Source organism: Heterodontus francisci, chromosome 38 (genome assembly GCF_036365525.1).
Source record: "Heterodontus francisci isolate sHetFra1 chromosome 38, sHetFra1.hap1, whole genome shotgun sequence".
Lineage (NCBI taxonomy): Eukaryota > Metazoa > Chordata > Chondrichthyes > Heterodontiformes > Heterodontidae > Heterodontus > Heterodontus francisci.
In genome coordinates this window covers 31,020,968-31,038,126 of record NC_090408.1, presented here as the reverse complement: position 1 = coordinate 31,038,126, position 17,159 = coordinate 31,020,968, and the positions used below count along the sequence as shown (strand labels likewise).

The window sequence follows — 17,159 nt, the reverse complement described above, 5'->3', positions numbered from 1 at the left end:
ATTAAACTTGGCCTAGACAACATGCTTAAATTGAATGATTCAGACGTTCTAAAGTTTATTATGGATAAAGTTAATGGTCCACAAATCCTACCTTGCTGTGCCTTATCCACATTATAATTGGCATCCTGCAGCAGCTTAGCCACAACTGATTCAATATCTTCACCCACATATCCAGCTTGGGTCAGGGTAGTACAGTCACAAATTGCAAAGGGAACCTCTAGGCATCGGGCAAGAGTCTGGGCTAGCAAGGTCTTGCCTAAAATAAAATAAGATCTTTTATCTTACATGTCTACCATCTTTATGGCTACACACCTCTATCCAAAGGATGGAACAAAGAGAACTGCAATCACCTCCACAGTTCTAATACATATGCTACTTCAGGAAAGAATACATTGTGTGTACAAAGGAAAAACACTATATTAACATGTCTTCTAAACACTTAAAATTACTTATTGAAATAACCTTAATTATCAATAGTGTGTTTTCGTTCACCAGGGTACGTCAATGCAATATATGGTGTTTAAAAGGTAACATGCCAAAATAGTCTGAACTTACAACCATCCATCTGCAAGAATAGCCAGTGACTTACGCAGACTGGTCTTACACAGAACTAATATTTCAGCAAAGTTCCCTTTCCCTCTTCTTACTCTGGGTACTCGCTTGATCGTTAAGAACTCAAATGTTGTACAATTTTGACATTTGCTGAACTAAAACAAGAGCATTGCAGTGTGTGGTCACTGTAAAGCTTGCTGCAGCACCAAAAAGACTTAGCTTTAATTTTTAAACTGACCTGATCCTGTGGGACCAAGCAACAGAATGTTGCTTTTCTCCAACTTAATGTCATCGTGAGTTGAATCAAGCACCTCTCCTCCTCGCTTCTCTTGGGGAATTGACTGACTTGCCTGCTGCTGCATGGAAGCTCCAAGTGCATTGCCGTGTGGACTGATACCTGCAATCTGTAGCAGCTCTACAGGTAAGAAAAAAAGTCTTCACATAACAGAATCTCAGTATTTTACAAATACTTCCCAAGATCTTACACAAATTGGAATTGTGGTAACATACTTGTAAAATGTATTTTGCAATAGTAATCACCTGCAGATTTTTCTAAGAAGTTTGTACCAGCTGTATCAAATGTGAAAAATCACATTAAGCAACTGATTTAAATAATCTGTTAATAACCCCTAAATACCTTTGCTGACACAAGTAAGAAAAGAGCAATTTAAAATGAAATTGGACCAATTATAAAGAAAGATAACAGACAGTGATTTCAATACTGTAACATAAAACTAATGTTTTCAAGGTCACATGAATCTGAACCACACATCTATATAACTTTTAAAAACTACATTTTTCAAACTGCCTTCCTTGGATTAAATACATAAAAAAAAGGTTTTCTAATAATCTGGTCCAAAAAAAAAAATGATAAAGAAAATGTTTATATATTTAATCGGGGTATGGGGCGGGGGGTGCAGCTTGGGAGGTTGGTGAAGAATAATCAAATAAGAGATGTCAATGATGGGGAACGAAAGGTTTTCTAACTGTTCACAGTATCAAGCACATCAAGGTCAGGAATAACACAGGCACAGTAAAAGAATGTATGAATAAATGACATTCACTGAAAAAAAAAAGCTAGTCCACTGCTGTGAACTTTATTCTACTCTGACAGTAAATGTACTTTCATCACATGTGATAAAGAAAAACTGAAAATGCTGGAAGTCTGAAATAAAAACAAAGACTGCTGGAACTGTGCTTAAAAAAAAATTAAAACAACTTCAACTTTGTAATCCCGATCCACATTACTTAAATAACGTCAGCATTGCCAGACATCAGTGAGGGAAGATTTTTGCCCCCCCCACAAACTCATGCCTTTTCCTCTTAATTTCATTATTATCCTTTTCTGGGACAGGGAGCTCATGACCAGCTTCAGGAACAACCACCATTTAGAAATGGCCCCAGCTCCTTCACGACTTGATGAATTTGCCATACCAGTGTGTTTCTGAGCCATGCAGACCAGAAAGGTACCAGATTTGATCTCTTTCCATATGGAGTTAACTGATACCAGTTGGAGCAACAATCAGTGCCACAACTGGCCTCAGTAACCCTGGATTAATCAGAAAAAGTAGCCAGGGTCCCTCTTCTTGATTGCTATTCAGCTCCTCTGCATGCATGGATCAAAAATGAGGGCTAATGCAAGGTAAAAATATTACATACTTATTGATAGTGAAAGATACAGGGCTTCACAAATATATATCTGCAGTACAAATTACTTAGAACTTTACAAAACTTGCTTAAGATAAAAGTGACTTTGTTATTTCTTGCCAAAAATCTCTTATTCTGTTACATTAGATTATTAGAATTTTCATTATTTGGCTCAGATGCAAGTAGTTTTATTCTTTTATGCAACCCTTCTCCCTCCCAAAAACCTATCATCTTCTCAGTTATTCACATGAGATTTTTGTTCCACATCCCATGGCAGATTGTGGCCGGAATTTTACATCACCCCAGTGAGCCGGACAGTGGTGTAAAATTGAGCAGGAGGCCTTCCCGACATGCTCCCGCCTCCTCCTCACTTTACGTGGGCCGGGGGAGACACGAAATTGGCCGTCCGCCCCGGGTCAATCAAGGCCCTTAAGTGACCACAAGGACCTTTGTCCGCCTCCACGGGGATTTCACCCGTGGCAAGCGGGTGTCCAGGAGAGGCTGCCCAGTGAAACCTGGCAGCCTCTCAGAGCACTGGGGGTGGGGGAGGGGGGGGCGCGTCGGGCAAGCAGGCACAGGGTGCCTGATTGAGGGCCGCCCCCGCTTCCCCAACCACCCCCCAAGACCAGAGATGCTCCCCTCCCCACCAAACGACCATCCTTGTCTCACCAGGGAATGAACGATTAGCCCAGCGAGGCAACCCTGGCTCCATGTCCTCGGCTGGGCTGCAGTCCCAGCAGTGGCCGCTGCTCCCGGTGGCACTGCTGGAACTAAGAACTGCTGGCCCGATGATTGGCCGGCAGCTCAATGAGGCGAGACTTCCTCCCTCAAATGGGTAGAAGTCCCGCCTCGGAACAGTTAAAGCCTGGGGACCCGTAAAATGCGGGCCGGATGCCAGGGTCGGGCGGAAGCGAGATTGCCACCGACTTTTACGTCAGCGGCCAACTCCCGTCCGCCCGACGTAAAATCCAGCCCTGTAGATCAGTTGTACAGTTGCACTAGCAAGTCCCCAAATAACAAGCGCCTTTAACAGGTGGTCACTTGTCATGGTCTGGCCTGAAATAACTGTCTGATCAACCAACTCAGACCTGGCACAAATATCAACACCCCTCAGTAGCACAGATAAACAAAATCACACTGTTATCTCAGCATTTTTAAAATAATGGCATAAAATTGTGTAAAACACTGAAAAGAAATTGAAATTTCTTCTCCTCGCTCTTTCCTCCTCCTCCCTCCCCCCACCTTCTGAGAGTAATTTTTCTGTACAGTTGCTTCTTGGCATTGGTTTGCAGGGTATATATACTCTCTCGATCCTAGTTCCACAGAAGCAGAGAGAGAACTAAACTCCCACATCAGATATGTCTCATACACACACAATTTGTACACAAACTCAAACTCCCCAGCCCAGCTGAAGGATTCTTTTCTATCGGTTGCCATGTGACACAGGTTATCATGGTGTGCTCCAGGTATTGCAGATCCATTACAGCAGAGTAAAGGGTACAACTTTCATAATTTTTCTCTCACAAGCTGCTAATGCTCAATAACCAAGACCCAAGTGAAATTTCCCTATGGAATAAAAGCAGAATTCAAGTCCCAAGGCCTGGAGAGATGGGCAACCTTCTTATAGGTATTTCCAACACTGAATGACTAATTTTCTATGGCTATTTAGTGATTTCTTCCCCCTCGCCCCCAAGTTTATGTTACTAATGTTACTGTTTTGTTAACTATATATACTAACAGCCATTTTAGTATCTAAATGCATATCACAAACAACTTGCATCTATACAATGCCTTCCAGAGAAAATATCCCACACTGCTATACAGAGATGATGAGCAGTAGTAAAAAATTTCAGGAAGATGACTGAAAGCATGGCCAAAAAGATTGGCTTTGTGAGGGCTTTTAAAGACAGAGTTAGTTGTTATACCTGCGAGAACAGCACAAGGACTACACATGTTCATCAAATAAGCTGAATAATTAATTGCCTGCACAACAGTGACTAGATTGAAAGGCCCCATAAGTAAACTTATCCATGCAAAATGATTGTTGTCTTTCCCACCAGTAATTGACTTAGTAACTAGGTCAACCAACCAGTATGTTCATTTAAGTGCCATAAACCTTTAAATTGACCTCATTTTGTATTTCAAATGTACTCACAGATACCAAATGTATCGATTCAACCTTGGATTGATTAATAATTATACACTAGTTAAAAACTACTACGATAAAAAGCAAATGGAACAAAATGGATGGTATGAGAAAGAAAAGCTATTTCAGAGTGCACCCATTATCCTTGAGTACAGTGGCCTCAAATTTCCATCAGTTACTATAAACCCACCTGAAGATGTGTCACCACTGCTCTCAAAAATCATGTATAAATCATGTGTCCTAAACTACTTAATTTTTTTGTCATGGCAATATATATATTGTGTATATATAGTGTATACTAGTATATTATATATAATGCAAATGAAAAAATAAAACATTTTGAACAAAAATTGAGATAAAATCCCTTATTTAAAATATACACATGCACACACATATACATCAATTACTAAAAATAAATAATATATATAGGACTCTAGACAGTCACAGCCATCGAGCGAACCAAACTGACCAATTTGATCCTGGCAGTTACTGACAGACGGAAAGATTGAAGAAGTTGTGCTGGGTGTCAGATTTCCCAGAGGCTGCCTGCACCAGGAACCCTGATTCAGCAACTAACAGTTGCAACTTGGCCTTCAGTACCTAAAGAGAGGAGCTCAGGGCAGCGATGCTGTCTGGGAGAAAGTTTGACGGGTACAAGTAGTGGGGGAATCTTTGCTGGTGTCGACATGCAGGCTTATTTTTTTTTTTAAACTGACATAGAAAGCTGCGGCTACTTTTGTGCTAGTCACATAAATTGTGGTCAAGTCTGAGTGCCAGCAACTCTGTGATGCTACTGCAGTCATGACTTTGTAAGAAGATTTCGGCTGCCAGTTCTCTTTGATATTGAAAAAAAAATGGTCAATGCTAGATCCAAGTAGGCATCAGCTCTAGCTGGGCAATTACACTATTGGTTTAATGATGTCAGGGTCCATTTGACTCAAAAATTAAGCTAAACTTTCAGTGTAAACCCACAGTCAGATTCAATCTGGAGGCAGGAGCCTACACTGCTTCACTTTGACACTAATAAGTTCAGTGCTACGCCAAACCTGGCTTAGAGTGTACTTATTGCACAAATAAAGATGATTCTGCCTGCCTAGCAGCAGCATTGTAAATGTACCAATGTGGCCATTAACAACTACAAGGGAGAGTATAGTAAAGTTGTGTATTTTATTCCCTGCCACTCACCATAATTGAAGCTGGCAGTTAGGAAAATGACACATCTTAATCTAGAAGCCAGGTTTGGGAATTGAATATCCAAGGGTACTCGGAAAGATAGACAGGAAGGAAAAGGAGGTGGTGTAACTTTGTTAGTAAAGGAAGAGATCAGTGCTGTAGTGAGAAACGATATAGGCACTGGAGATCAAGACGTAGAATCAGTCTGGGTAGAAATAAGAAATAGCAACGTCGCTGGTGGGAGTAATCTATAGGTTCCACAAACAGTAGTTCCGCAGTGGGTCACAATATAAACCAGGAAATACTGGAGGCTTGTAAGAAAGGTATGGCAATAATCATGGGTGATTTTAATATGCATATAGACTGGATTAACCAAATTGGCAAGGGTAGCCTTGAGGGAGAGTTCATTGAATGTATTAAAGATTGTTTTTTGGAGCAATATGTTGTGGAACCAACCAGGGAGCAGGCTATTCTAGATTTGGTATTGTGTAATGAGGTGGGATTAATTAATGATCTCATAGTTAAGGTTCCTCTAGGGAAGAGTGATCATAGCATGCTAGAATTTTAAATTCAGTTCGAGGGCGAGAAACTGGAGTCCCACATGAGCGTTCTGGAGTTAAACAAAAGTAGTTACATAGGCATGAGGACAGATTTGGCCCTAGTGGACTGGGTAGGAAGATTAAAAGGTAGGACAGTTGATGAGCAGTGGCAGATGTTTGAGATATTCAATTCCTCCCAACTAAAATATATTCCCAGAGAGGAAGAAAGAATCTAAGAGGGGGAAAAACATCCATGGCTAAGCAAGAAAGTTAAAGGTAACATAAAGACAAAAACTAAGGCATACCATATTGCAAAGGCCAGTGGCAGGCTGGAAGATTGGGAAACTTTTAAAGAACAACAAAGGATTACTAAAAAAAAAGGTAAATTATGAAAGAAAACTAGAGCAAAATATAAAAACAGATAGCAAAAGCTTCTATAAGTATACAAAAGGGAAGGGAGTAGCTAAAGTGAATGTTGGTCCCTTGGAGGATGAGACTGGAGAGTTAATGGTGGAGAACACAGAAATGGCAGATTTTGCCTCAGTTTTCACGGTGGAAGACACTAGTACCATCCCAATAGTAATAGGTAATGCAGAGGTTATAGAAAGGGAGGTCTTAAAGGAAGTGGCAGCGGAGATAGTGGATCCATTGGTTATAATATTCCAAAATTCTCTGGATGCAGGAAAAGTATCAGTGGATTGGAAAAAAGCTAATATAACGCCCTTATTCAAAAAGGGAGTGAGGCAGTAAGCAGGAAACTATAGACCAGTTAGTTTAACATCTGTCGTTGGGAAATTGTTAGAATCCATTATTAAGGAAGTAATAACAGGACATTTAGAAAGTCAAAACGCAATCCATCAGAGTCAGCATGGTTTTATGAAGGGTAAATCGTGTCTGACTAATTTGCTAGAGTTCTTCGAAGATGTAACAAGCAAAGTGGATAATGGGGATCCTGTAGATGTAGTATATCTGGATTTCCAGAAGGCATTTGATAAGGTGCCGCACAAAAGGTTAATACACAAGGTAAGATCACATGGGGTTAGGGGCAATTTATTAGTTTGGCTAGAGGATTGGCTAGCCAACAGAAAACAGAGTCGGGATAAATGGGTCTTTCTCTGGTTGGCAAGATGTAACTAGTGGGGCGTCACAGGGTTCGGTCCTTGGGCCCCAACTATTTACAATCTATATTAATGACTTGGATGCAGGGATAGAAGGTACTATAGCCAAATTTGCAGATGACACTAAACTCGGTGGGATAAGTGGATATTTGGCAGATGGAGTTTAACGTGGATAAGTGTGACGTTATCCATTTTGGTCGGAAGAATAGAAAGGCAAATTATCTAAATGGAGAGAAACTTCAGAGTGCTTCGGTGCAGAGGGATCTGGGTGTCCTCGTGCATGAATCACAGAAAACTAGTATGCAGGTGCAGCAGGTAATAAGGAAGGCAAATGGAATTTTGGAATTTATTGCTAAAGGAATAGAATATAAAAGTAGGGAAGTGTTGCTGCAACTGTACAAGGCATTAGTGAGAGCGTAACTGGAGTATTGTATACAGTTTTGGTCCCCTTACGTGAGGAGGGATGTAGTTGTATGGAGGCAGTTCAGAGGAGGCTCACTAGATTGATTCCAGAGATGAGGGGTTTGTCTTTTGAAGAGAGATTGGGCAGTTTAGGCTTTACTCTCTAGAGTTTAGAAGAATGACAGGAGATCTGATTGAGGTATATGAGAAGCATAGATAGGGTACATAACCAGAGTCTGTTTCCCATGGTAGGGGTGACTAAAACTAGAGGGCATAGATTTAAGGTGAGAGGGAGGAGGTTTAAAGGGGATAAAAGGGGTAAATTTTTCACACAAAGAATAGTGCGTATCTGGAATGAGTTGCCTGAGAAGGTGGTGGAGGCAGGAACAGTAGCAACATTTAAGAGGCAACTGGACAGGTACTTGAATGAGCAAGGAATAGAGGGATATGGAATTAATGCAGGCAGGTGGGATTAGTATAGATAGGCATTATGGTCAGCATGGACGCGGTGGGCCAAAAGGCCTGTTTCTATGCTGTACGACTCTATGATTAAGGGGACTGACATAATAGATGTAGAGAGGACGTTTCCTCTTCTGGGGCAATCTAGAACGATGTCATAGTTTTAGGATAAGGGGTAGCAGATTTAAAACAGAGATGAGGAGAAATTACTTCTCTCAAAGGGTTGTGAGTCTATGGAATTCACTACCCCAGAGTGCGGTGGATGCCGGGACACTGAGTAAATTTGAGGAGATAGACAGATTTTAACTAGTAATAGGTTGAAGGGTTATAGAAAACGGGCAGGAAAGTGGAGTTGAGGCCGAAATGAGATCAGCCATGATCGTACTGAATGGCAGAGCAGGCTCGAGGGGCTGAATTGCCTACTCCTGCTCCTAGTTCTTATGCTATTTTCTTATGTAGATGACTGTATTCTGACAATGCACTAGACAGTTGAGCAAAAATTCTCTCATAAGCTGTTGCATGCAAAATGTCTAAGTTTGCAGATGATGTTAACATTGCACATTCCTACAGAACTTAAGAGGTAAAATAGACTCATCAACTCATACAGAAATGTAAGCCAATTCATATTGGTACTAAAAACAGCAAGAAAATTACAAACTGAAGGGTTCGTTATTAATGAAGATGAGTCACTAAAGAAATTTAGATGCAATAAACAGCCAAACACAAAGAATCATAACATATGATGGCAGTTACAAAGAAAACTGCGTTCAGGTACATCAGTAGATTCAGAGAATATCATGTTTAGTTTAGTTTAGAGATACAGCACTGAAACAGGCCCTTCGGCCCACCGAGTCTGTGCCGACCATCAACCACCCATTTATACTAATCCTACACTAATTCCATATTCCTACCACATCCCCACCTGTCCCTATATTTCCCTACCTATACTAGGGGCAATTTATCATGGCCAATTAACCTATCACCCTGCAAGTCTTTTGGAATGTGGGAGGAAACCGGAGCACCCGGAGTAAACCCACGCAGACACAGGGAGAACTTGCAAACTCCACACAGGCAGTACCCAGAATTGAACCCAGGTCGCTGGAGCTGTGAGGCTGCGGTGCTAACCACTGCGCCACTGTGCGCCATGTTGTCTGAGAATTTAATAAAGCATCCGGAATATTTATTTGGAATACAGTCATACTGCACTAGGTGCATCACCTTATATGGAAGATAACAGAAACGGATTGCCAGCATTAAAGCTTCTGAGTCAGGGATCCCTCCCTGCTTGGCAGATAGCAATTAAGAGGTCATCCTCAATTGTCTCTAATACAAACAACAGGACAGATTAAGTGTTGCCGAGCCTAATGAAACAATCTTGCAGGCTGAGAATGCAGATTTGTCAAGCTCAAGCAGCTTCTGGGATTGGGCTCTAAATCTGGTTCAAGTTGCACGCCCACTGTTTATAATGTAGCCACCATGGGACATTCCTGTCACAGTAGACAGAAGAATTCAAAAGGGAATTGTGTCAATTTCTGATTCAGCAAAGCGGAGAACGATAGAGCCTTGGAGAAGGAAGAGAGAGTCAGATCAGATCCTGGAGGAGGATTTGGATGATGGGGTGACCTGGAAGGTCTGAATGAACGTTTCTCATTCCAACATTCTTATGTTCTTAAAATCTGTCTAGTTTCAAAAGATACAGCATTATTTTAATGGGAAACAAGTACAGCATGATGCGACATTGCGACATTAGCTTGCTCATCATGAGGGCATGCACATATATGTATACACAGACAATGCGCAACTGCAGCAGTGCACTGCAAATCTGTGGACTCAAAGACATTTTTTTTAAATGAACAAAATAATGGCTTAGCATACAGATGAAGAAATAAATGTTAGCAACATCACTTCCACCAGATATTATTACATACCTAAAGAGCTAGTGTACAGATTTTACTTCATGCAGGTTTTTATAAACTACAAATGTGATGATTCAACTTTACGCAGTGAATTATGAAATTTCATTGGCTAGCATAAAAACTGTGGGTGGAGTTTAGCGCATAGAACAATCCAAGAGACAACGACGAGACTGCATTTCACCAACACCATGGGCTGAGTATTCATGGCCCTGCACCCCAAACCCCCACCCTCGCCCGCGATGGGTTCGGAGGTGGGGTGGGGAGGGACCCATCACAATGCAATTTTGTTAGGGGTGGGATAGGCCGAAGATGGTCTTCCCGTCCAGAGGCCAATTGAGGCCCTAAAGTGGCTATTAAAGGTGACTTAAGGGAATCTTCCTGCCACCGCTGGGATTTAACCAGTGGTGGAGGCGGGTGGCCTCCACCATGCGGGAGGTCGTCCGGTAAAACGAAGCAACCTCCCTGCGGGCTTGGAGAGGGGTAGCCCTTCTCTGTGGACAATCTGTGGCCCCATGGAGGCCTCCCCTCTGGGAAAACCTGCACCTCCCTGAACCACTCTTCCTTCTGCACTAAACGCCCACCCTCACCAGGGCTTGCTGGTCCAGCCCCAGTGGCCCCACCTCACTTACCTCAGATCCAGGCTCCAGCACTGGGCCTGGGACCAAGGCCTCTTGCAGTACCAGCAGTGACCACCGCTCCCAGAGGCACAACCGGTGCTGCCAAGCTGCCGACCCTGTGATTGGCCAGCAGCTCTTGGAGGCGGGATGACCGTAGTTAAAGGGACGGAGGAGGGCTCCATTTGGCGAAGGTAGAATTTCCCCCGTCTTTACAGCTTGGTGCCGGGACCCCTGCCGCAGGCACAAAATTCAGCCCCATGTCTGCGCAGCTTTCTCAAACCAAGCTTTCAATGACTTCCAACTTTTAAAAAAAAGTAACAATCAAAAGTTGTGAATCTTTCTCGTTTTAGGAGAGGTGAGAAAGTGGCAAATAGGAAAATAAAAAATAAGGATCAGGCAGCTTTAGAGACTTGCAGAAAATTATAAACTTGTGGAAATTAGTGATGAATTTCAGTAAGTGCTCTCTTTCCAAAATCAGTTTTCATTCAAGTTTCAGAAAGATGTTCTGCATTTTGTACAATTTGTTATTTAATGAAGACAGAAGTCTTTTCAAATACACCACTTCATTTTATATTTATTATCCTTCTGAAATTGTTTCAGAAGAAACCTCAATTTGAAACAAATTACAAACTTAGTTTTATGATCACCTGTGTCCATTTTTAGACCACCAAGGACTATCCGTCTGGCAGAATACAAAATTCAGTTAACAATTGAACTGTTTTCAGTTTCAAACAAAAAAAAGAAAAACTAAAAAAAGGGCACAGGTGAGAAGATGGAGTCAACTTACTTGTAAATCTGTACTCATCTTCTCGTCTTCGGATTTCTAACTCTACAGAGAAAGGTTAGAAATAGTATCAAATATCGAACTAACTAGAGGCAGCAACAGGCATAGATGAACTTTCAATCTGCAGATTTAATATATCTGTTGCATTTTGCTTCTTCACACTGGTCTACAAACCTTTTGCTAATACTCAAAACAGTTTCAGACTGGAGTAGTTTAACTGTACATTGATTCCTTATGTAAATACAAGTCTTTCTTTTAACCACCCCCTACAGTTTAAAACAATGTATACAAGTTGAGATCTACATAAAATTGACATTTTGAGGAGGGGCAGGTAGTAAAAATCCAATGATTTCTATTACAATACAGTACTGACAAAAATTGTCTTGGCAGATTAAAGATTTTAAAATGCACATTCTCTACATAATTAACCATCAGTTAATATTCTACTTCATAAAAAAGGTAACTCTCTGGGGTCCTAAACTAAATGGCTTGTTTTTTCTTCTATCTACCTAGAAGTTACACCACTGTTTAGGCAGTTACCCACACTTAAATTATTTAAAAACATCTACATTAGCTGTAATTTTGTATTGAGGTTGACCCCAATTAAATTTTTGTTAGATTAAAAACAACTTTAAAAGCTGAAAGTTCAGTAACTTTGGTTTCTGAAAGTGCTAAACTCTACTCAGGTCACTTGTACTTGAAATAAATTCCAATTTTGTAGTACACATCTAAGTACACTTTGATGCATGAAAACTAAAAAAAAGTTGATTTCTTTTAATAAAGAACTTGCTTTTTATTTCTGCGCTCAGTAATTACAAATTTGCACGCGACACTAAACTAGTTGAGAGGACCTACAAAAGTGGAGATAAAATCTGTAAATGGGCAAGTCATTAGCAGATGAAATACAATACAGTCAAGTACAAGGAAAATGGGCATTACAAGTCAGCAGTGTATGACAAATTGAGACAAAGTTAACATGCCAAACCACAGTGTAGCAGTCATAAACAAAGCAAATCAAATACTGAACCATACTGCTGATTCAGTTGATTACAAGTCAGAAAATGACATGGTAAAACTATACATTAGCCCAGAAACTGGACACTGAAGGATCCAAAATGGCAGGCAGGAAGCGGGCTGCATAGCATATTAGGCAAGGGCAAACAAGAGGCAGGCAATAAGCCCTTTGCATATACATCTTGGTTCCCTCCCTCCAAGATTGGTTGGCCATCGCAGACTGCACAGGGAAACCAGCCCTAGGGATCGCCTGCACCAATTAAGTTAAATAACTTACCAAAATGTGGAGGTGTGAGGAGCACGTGTGCTCCTCCCTGCCCCACATTAAAAGAACCCAAATGCTGATCTCAACTGCCACCCAACTCCACAGACCTTCACCACACCACCACCATCCCCGCCCCCCAAATGCCAAAGCATGATACTTTCAGGTTATGTATTAGTTGGAATAACATGCTGTAGCAAGGGCAACTGTACCAAGGTTACATTTTACAAGATAAACCCTAATAGTTGCTAGAAGCATAAACCACAATAAGAAATTGTACTACAGCACCAATGGCCAACAGATTATCCTTTAGCACAATGCATATACCTGGAACTCTGGTTCAGCAAAGGCTGGTTTACCACATTTAAGCTTTTGCATACAAGGGACAAAGTTCCAGGTGAATGACTGTCAAGAATTCCACAGACAGAAAAACTTGAAAAATCACTGTTAGCAATCTGTGCAGACAGTTTGAATTGAAATTAAAACTGAATGCTGAAATACAGCGGTAGCAGCTCATGCTCTTGGTAAAAATAAGGCAATCTGTCTTAAATTCTAATAATACCTGTAGTCCTGCTTCAAGTATAATTTGAAAAGAGTGTAGCTACATCTCTATTGAATGCAAATACAATAACAGTTTACCAAAGTAAATACTGCAGAAGTTTAACAACCTATTTTATATTTCATAAAATATTTATGCCTCACAATACTATATGTTGATGTTATGCTACTTTAAATTAATTTTAATTGTCAATATTGTCAGCACACAGTCCATTCATAAATACCAAAAAATGTATTCTACTGCTAAAATAGGTTAACAGCATGTTTGAACACGATGCTGCAAAGATTGTAAAATGTGTTACGTAGTACTTCTGACAGGCATAAATTGGCAATAAAAACTGACACTAAAGATTTTGATGAATAGTTGGTCGCTAAGAGAACACAACAAACATTGTGCATTAGAATTCATGACAGCCATTAACAAAAGGGTAATTTGAATAGATCACAAATAAAACATTCAACATAATTAGATCTTTAGGCATCAAATATACCTGTCAGAAGTAATACATAACAGATTTTACCATCCTTACAGCATAGTTGCCAAGCTGATAACTTTTTCAGCTGTGGGTTGCTATGAAAGCCGATTCAACCAGTGTTCAATTTCAACTGTATCTTCTACCTCACGCAATAACACTTGATTTCTTGACACAGGAATTAGTGTTTAGATTGTGGAAATCTCTGCCACAAATAAATTCTTTGAAAAGGTAATCAGACAGGTAATCAGAAAAATATTAAACATCAAGGGGAGCAAGCTCTCCTCGTGAGGAAAAAAAACTATTGCAGACTTGATGGGGGCAATTGCTGTTTCTGCGTTGGAACACTCATGATTATATCAGCAGTGAGCATCTAGTTTTTTTTTCCAGGCTCTTTTGATAGATGGGACGACTTTAACCTGTGAGCAGTGGACTGTGCAGCGAGCAGAAGCAATCAGCATACAAATAATTTCAATGGTATAATTGGTGATTGTTTCTATCAACTTGTCTAAGGAGCAGTAGCTTTGTCTAGTTCAAAGCTAATGCTCAGGAAGCCCAAGTTCAAGCTCTTTACCATTAGAGAACTTTTTAATATAGTAAATAATTTTCAAAATTTACTGAAAAACAAAGTTTAGATTTCTAATACATTATTTCCAATTTTTCCAAGTAAAAAAAACAGGCTGAAGAAATATTTTAATCACTATGGAATTTAACAGTTAGCAATTGCTTGCAGTATCCCACCCACCCCAGTATTTCTAAACTGGGGAGTTTGTATCCACTAATGTGCCATGGCAGGACCAAAGTCCTCACTCTAATGGAAATAATGAAGAATTTTTTTTTTTTTTAAACTTGCACATAGATGGAATGTTAACCAAAACAAAGCACAGTAAGGGAAATTCTGCAGAGCAAGATCTTGCAAAAGGGGCTAGTGGATATTCAGCAGCCATTCTGAAATATTGTGTATCCTTTGACAGCAAATCCTAAACAGATAGGGGTCCCTCATCTAGTTGAAGGACCAAGACAGAGATTCTTCTATATTTTACAGTCTCATCATGCTATTTCCAGCAGATTTTATGTTTAAATTGTTATGTTTTAAATTTTCCATGTAAGTGCTTCATACTTAACTTTCTCACCCAGCTGCCAATATTTGTGCCACAATGCTCTATAGTGCCAGCCCCTCCCAAGTTTTCTTTTCCACTGGCATGACCATCTCTCTGTGCCCAATGCTGACCTGTGGCCTTGGCCAGATTCCTCCTGCAAGCAGTGCCTCACTCAAGATCAAAGATATGACTGCATCCCAGATCCTTCCACCCTACCTGCAGCCCAAAAGGCATCTACGACTTTCCAACCTGTGACACTAACTGGATCTTTTTCCTCGTGGCACCTTTCAAATGCTAATATAAATCACGACAGCCCAGGAGTTTCTACTCTTTGAATGAAACCTATCCCCCATTTTGTTAGGACTGTGGGTGCAATAATTAAACCAAGTACAAACCATGACTTTTAAGGGGGGAGAGAAACACAGTTAATGTTTCAGGTCATTGAACAAGGACAAGTTCAAGGTCTGATGAAAGGTTATTAATTGGAAACGTTAACTCTTTCTCTCTCTACAGATGCTGCCAGACCTGCTGAGTATTTCCAACATTTTTAGTTTTATTTCAAATATTTTGCAGTATTTTGCTTTTCCATTACTTTTAAGACTTTGTTCTCACTTAGAGAATCACAAATCACCCCAAACCACCTTATAGCATAAGAGTTGTGGCCTTTGATCAATCCTCAGTTCTTTTTGATGGAGCCAGTCTATAACCATGATAACCATATCAAAAGACACCTGGTTACTCCAGGCTGGGTTGCTGGGGAGCCCAAACACACTGGTAACATGTGTACAAGTCAAATCCAACAGTACTACTTCATACACCTTTAATTTGCCCCTGTTTAGACTGATGCAAAAATCTGCAGGACTGCTAATCCATCTGTTCTTTTTTTCACCTTGGAGTCGTGAAGTAGGACCATTGTTCAGATTTTCAGAGGATTGTTATTTCTGATCTCTTGAATCTCATTGTGTGTCAAATGCTAAAGGAACATCTTAAAATCCTTTTGGCTTTCTTTCAACAACCAATAAAGAGAAAGTACAAAACTCAAAATATTTGAGATTTTGTCACCTGTCAAAATGGATTTTTTTTCAAACCTCTATTTCACAGCAACAACCACATGAAAAGCTTTAAGTTGCTCTGCACAAGTTAATGCTGCCTGAAAACAGCTGTAAAACTCAAGTATATCAAAAGCTCTTCCTTAATACTTCTCCCAAAGTATATGAAGTAACCATTTTTGATAACCTTTTCCCACTCTGCGACCACACCACCCCCCCACCCCCCCAATCATGCTTGGGTTTTGCTGTGCCCACGTCCTGCTCACTTTGCATGAAACCGAATGACTTTGCAGAGTGATGCATACAAAGAAACATTCTGTTGTTTTAGACTTATATGTCTTTACATAAACTAGACTACACAAACAAAATTAACAACTGTTGTTTTTAACCTTGATGGTTCATTGACATTTTTTATGGAAAGACTATACATGTATATTCTTGCTTAATAAAAGCAAATATATACATGAAACAAGCAAAAAATTGGCAATGTCATTTGAAAATCTGGTTAACTCAATGTTATATTGCCTAACTTTGGTATTGTGTTCCTCATTCTTTGAAGCTTATCATATATCAGAGGATACATCCATTGCTCAATTAAAATAAAACCACACAAGAACAGTGCTCCTGCAGAATTGTGTTTTCTGGAGATGTGCCAGAGCCACATAAATGGTTCCCAATGATGAAATGAAATCCAGGCCTAGAACAACCTTTAGTTCTATGAGAGAAGCATACTTTAGAGTGGCTCAAAACTGTTAGTGTGGAATTATTTTTCAAATTTAATAAAACTTTTTAAGTGACCAAGTCTGTTTATATTATGTACACAGAGATTCCAAAGAGTGGATAATCTAACCTCTTCCTTGTTTATCCTTCACAAACATCAGGATAATGGCTCAGTAGTGGTTAACAGGGGGAAAAAAGTAGTGACTTATTTACCATCTGATTGTTTTAAGCTTTATTCTAGAAACTGAAGATTAAATTAGATTATGTTGCAAACAATGTTTAGTACAGCATGAGAATGGTGATGCTTGGCCATCTTCAGGAGACCGCTCTATACGCTTACCCGTGAAATAGTCATGGATCAAGTCGACATGGTTATTACTGCGGGGAATTTGTTGACCCAGCAGTCAACTCAAAATGACGCATAAACCATTTAGCAATTCTACAAATAAAGGTTTTCAACTGAAAAGGTGTATTACCAAATTTAAGTAGTGATTGTCTAGAATGACAGATCTATAGTTTACAGTGGACTGTCAAGAATGGAAGAAAAATAACTCAGTTGACTGCAGGTGTTGTGCTTTTACAATGTACCAACAAAGAAAGATGACATGGCTATTGTGAGCATTAGTCAGC

The 17,159-nt window shown here is 40.1% G+C and overlaps 1 protein-coding gene across 2 annotated transcripts in view; it reads right to left on the bottom strand.

The window, feature by feature from the left end:
• clpxa (caseinolytic mitochondrial matrix peptidase chaperone subunit Xa) overlaps positions 1-17,159 on the bottom strand; it is a 46,878-nt gene that overhangs the window by 13,218 nt on the left and 16,501 nt on the right. The window contains exons 6-8 of one of the 2 annotated variants that reach the window (XM_068018022.1): positions 11,357-11,398; positions 791-967; positions 92-256 (exon numbers count right to left, since the gene is read on the bottom strand). In XM_068018022.1, coding sequence (XP_067874123.1) covers positions 92-256; positions 791-967; positions 11,357-11,398 — 384 coding nt within the window. The remainder of the gene's footprint in view (positions 1-91; positions 257-790; positions 968-11,356; positions 11,399-17,159) is intronic. The other variant, XM_068018023.1, reaches the window with a different exon arrangement.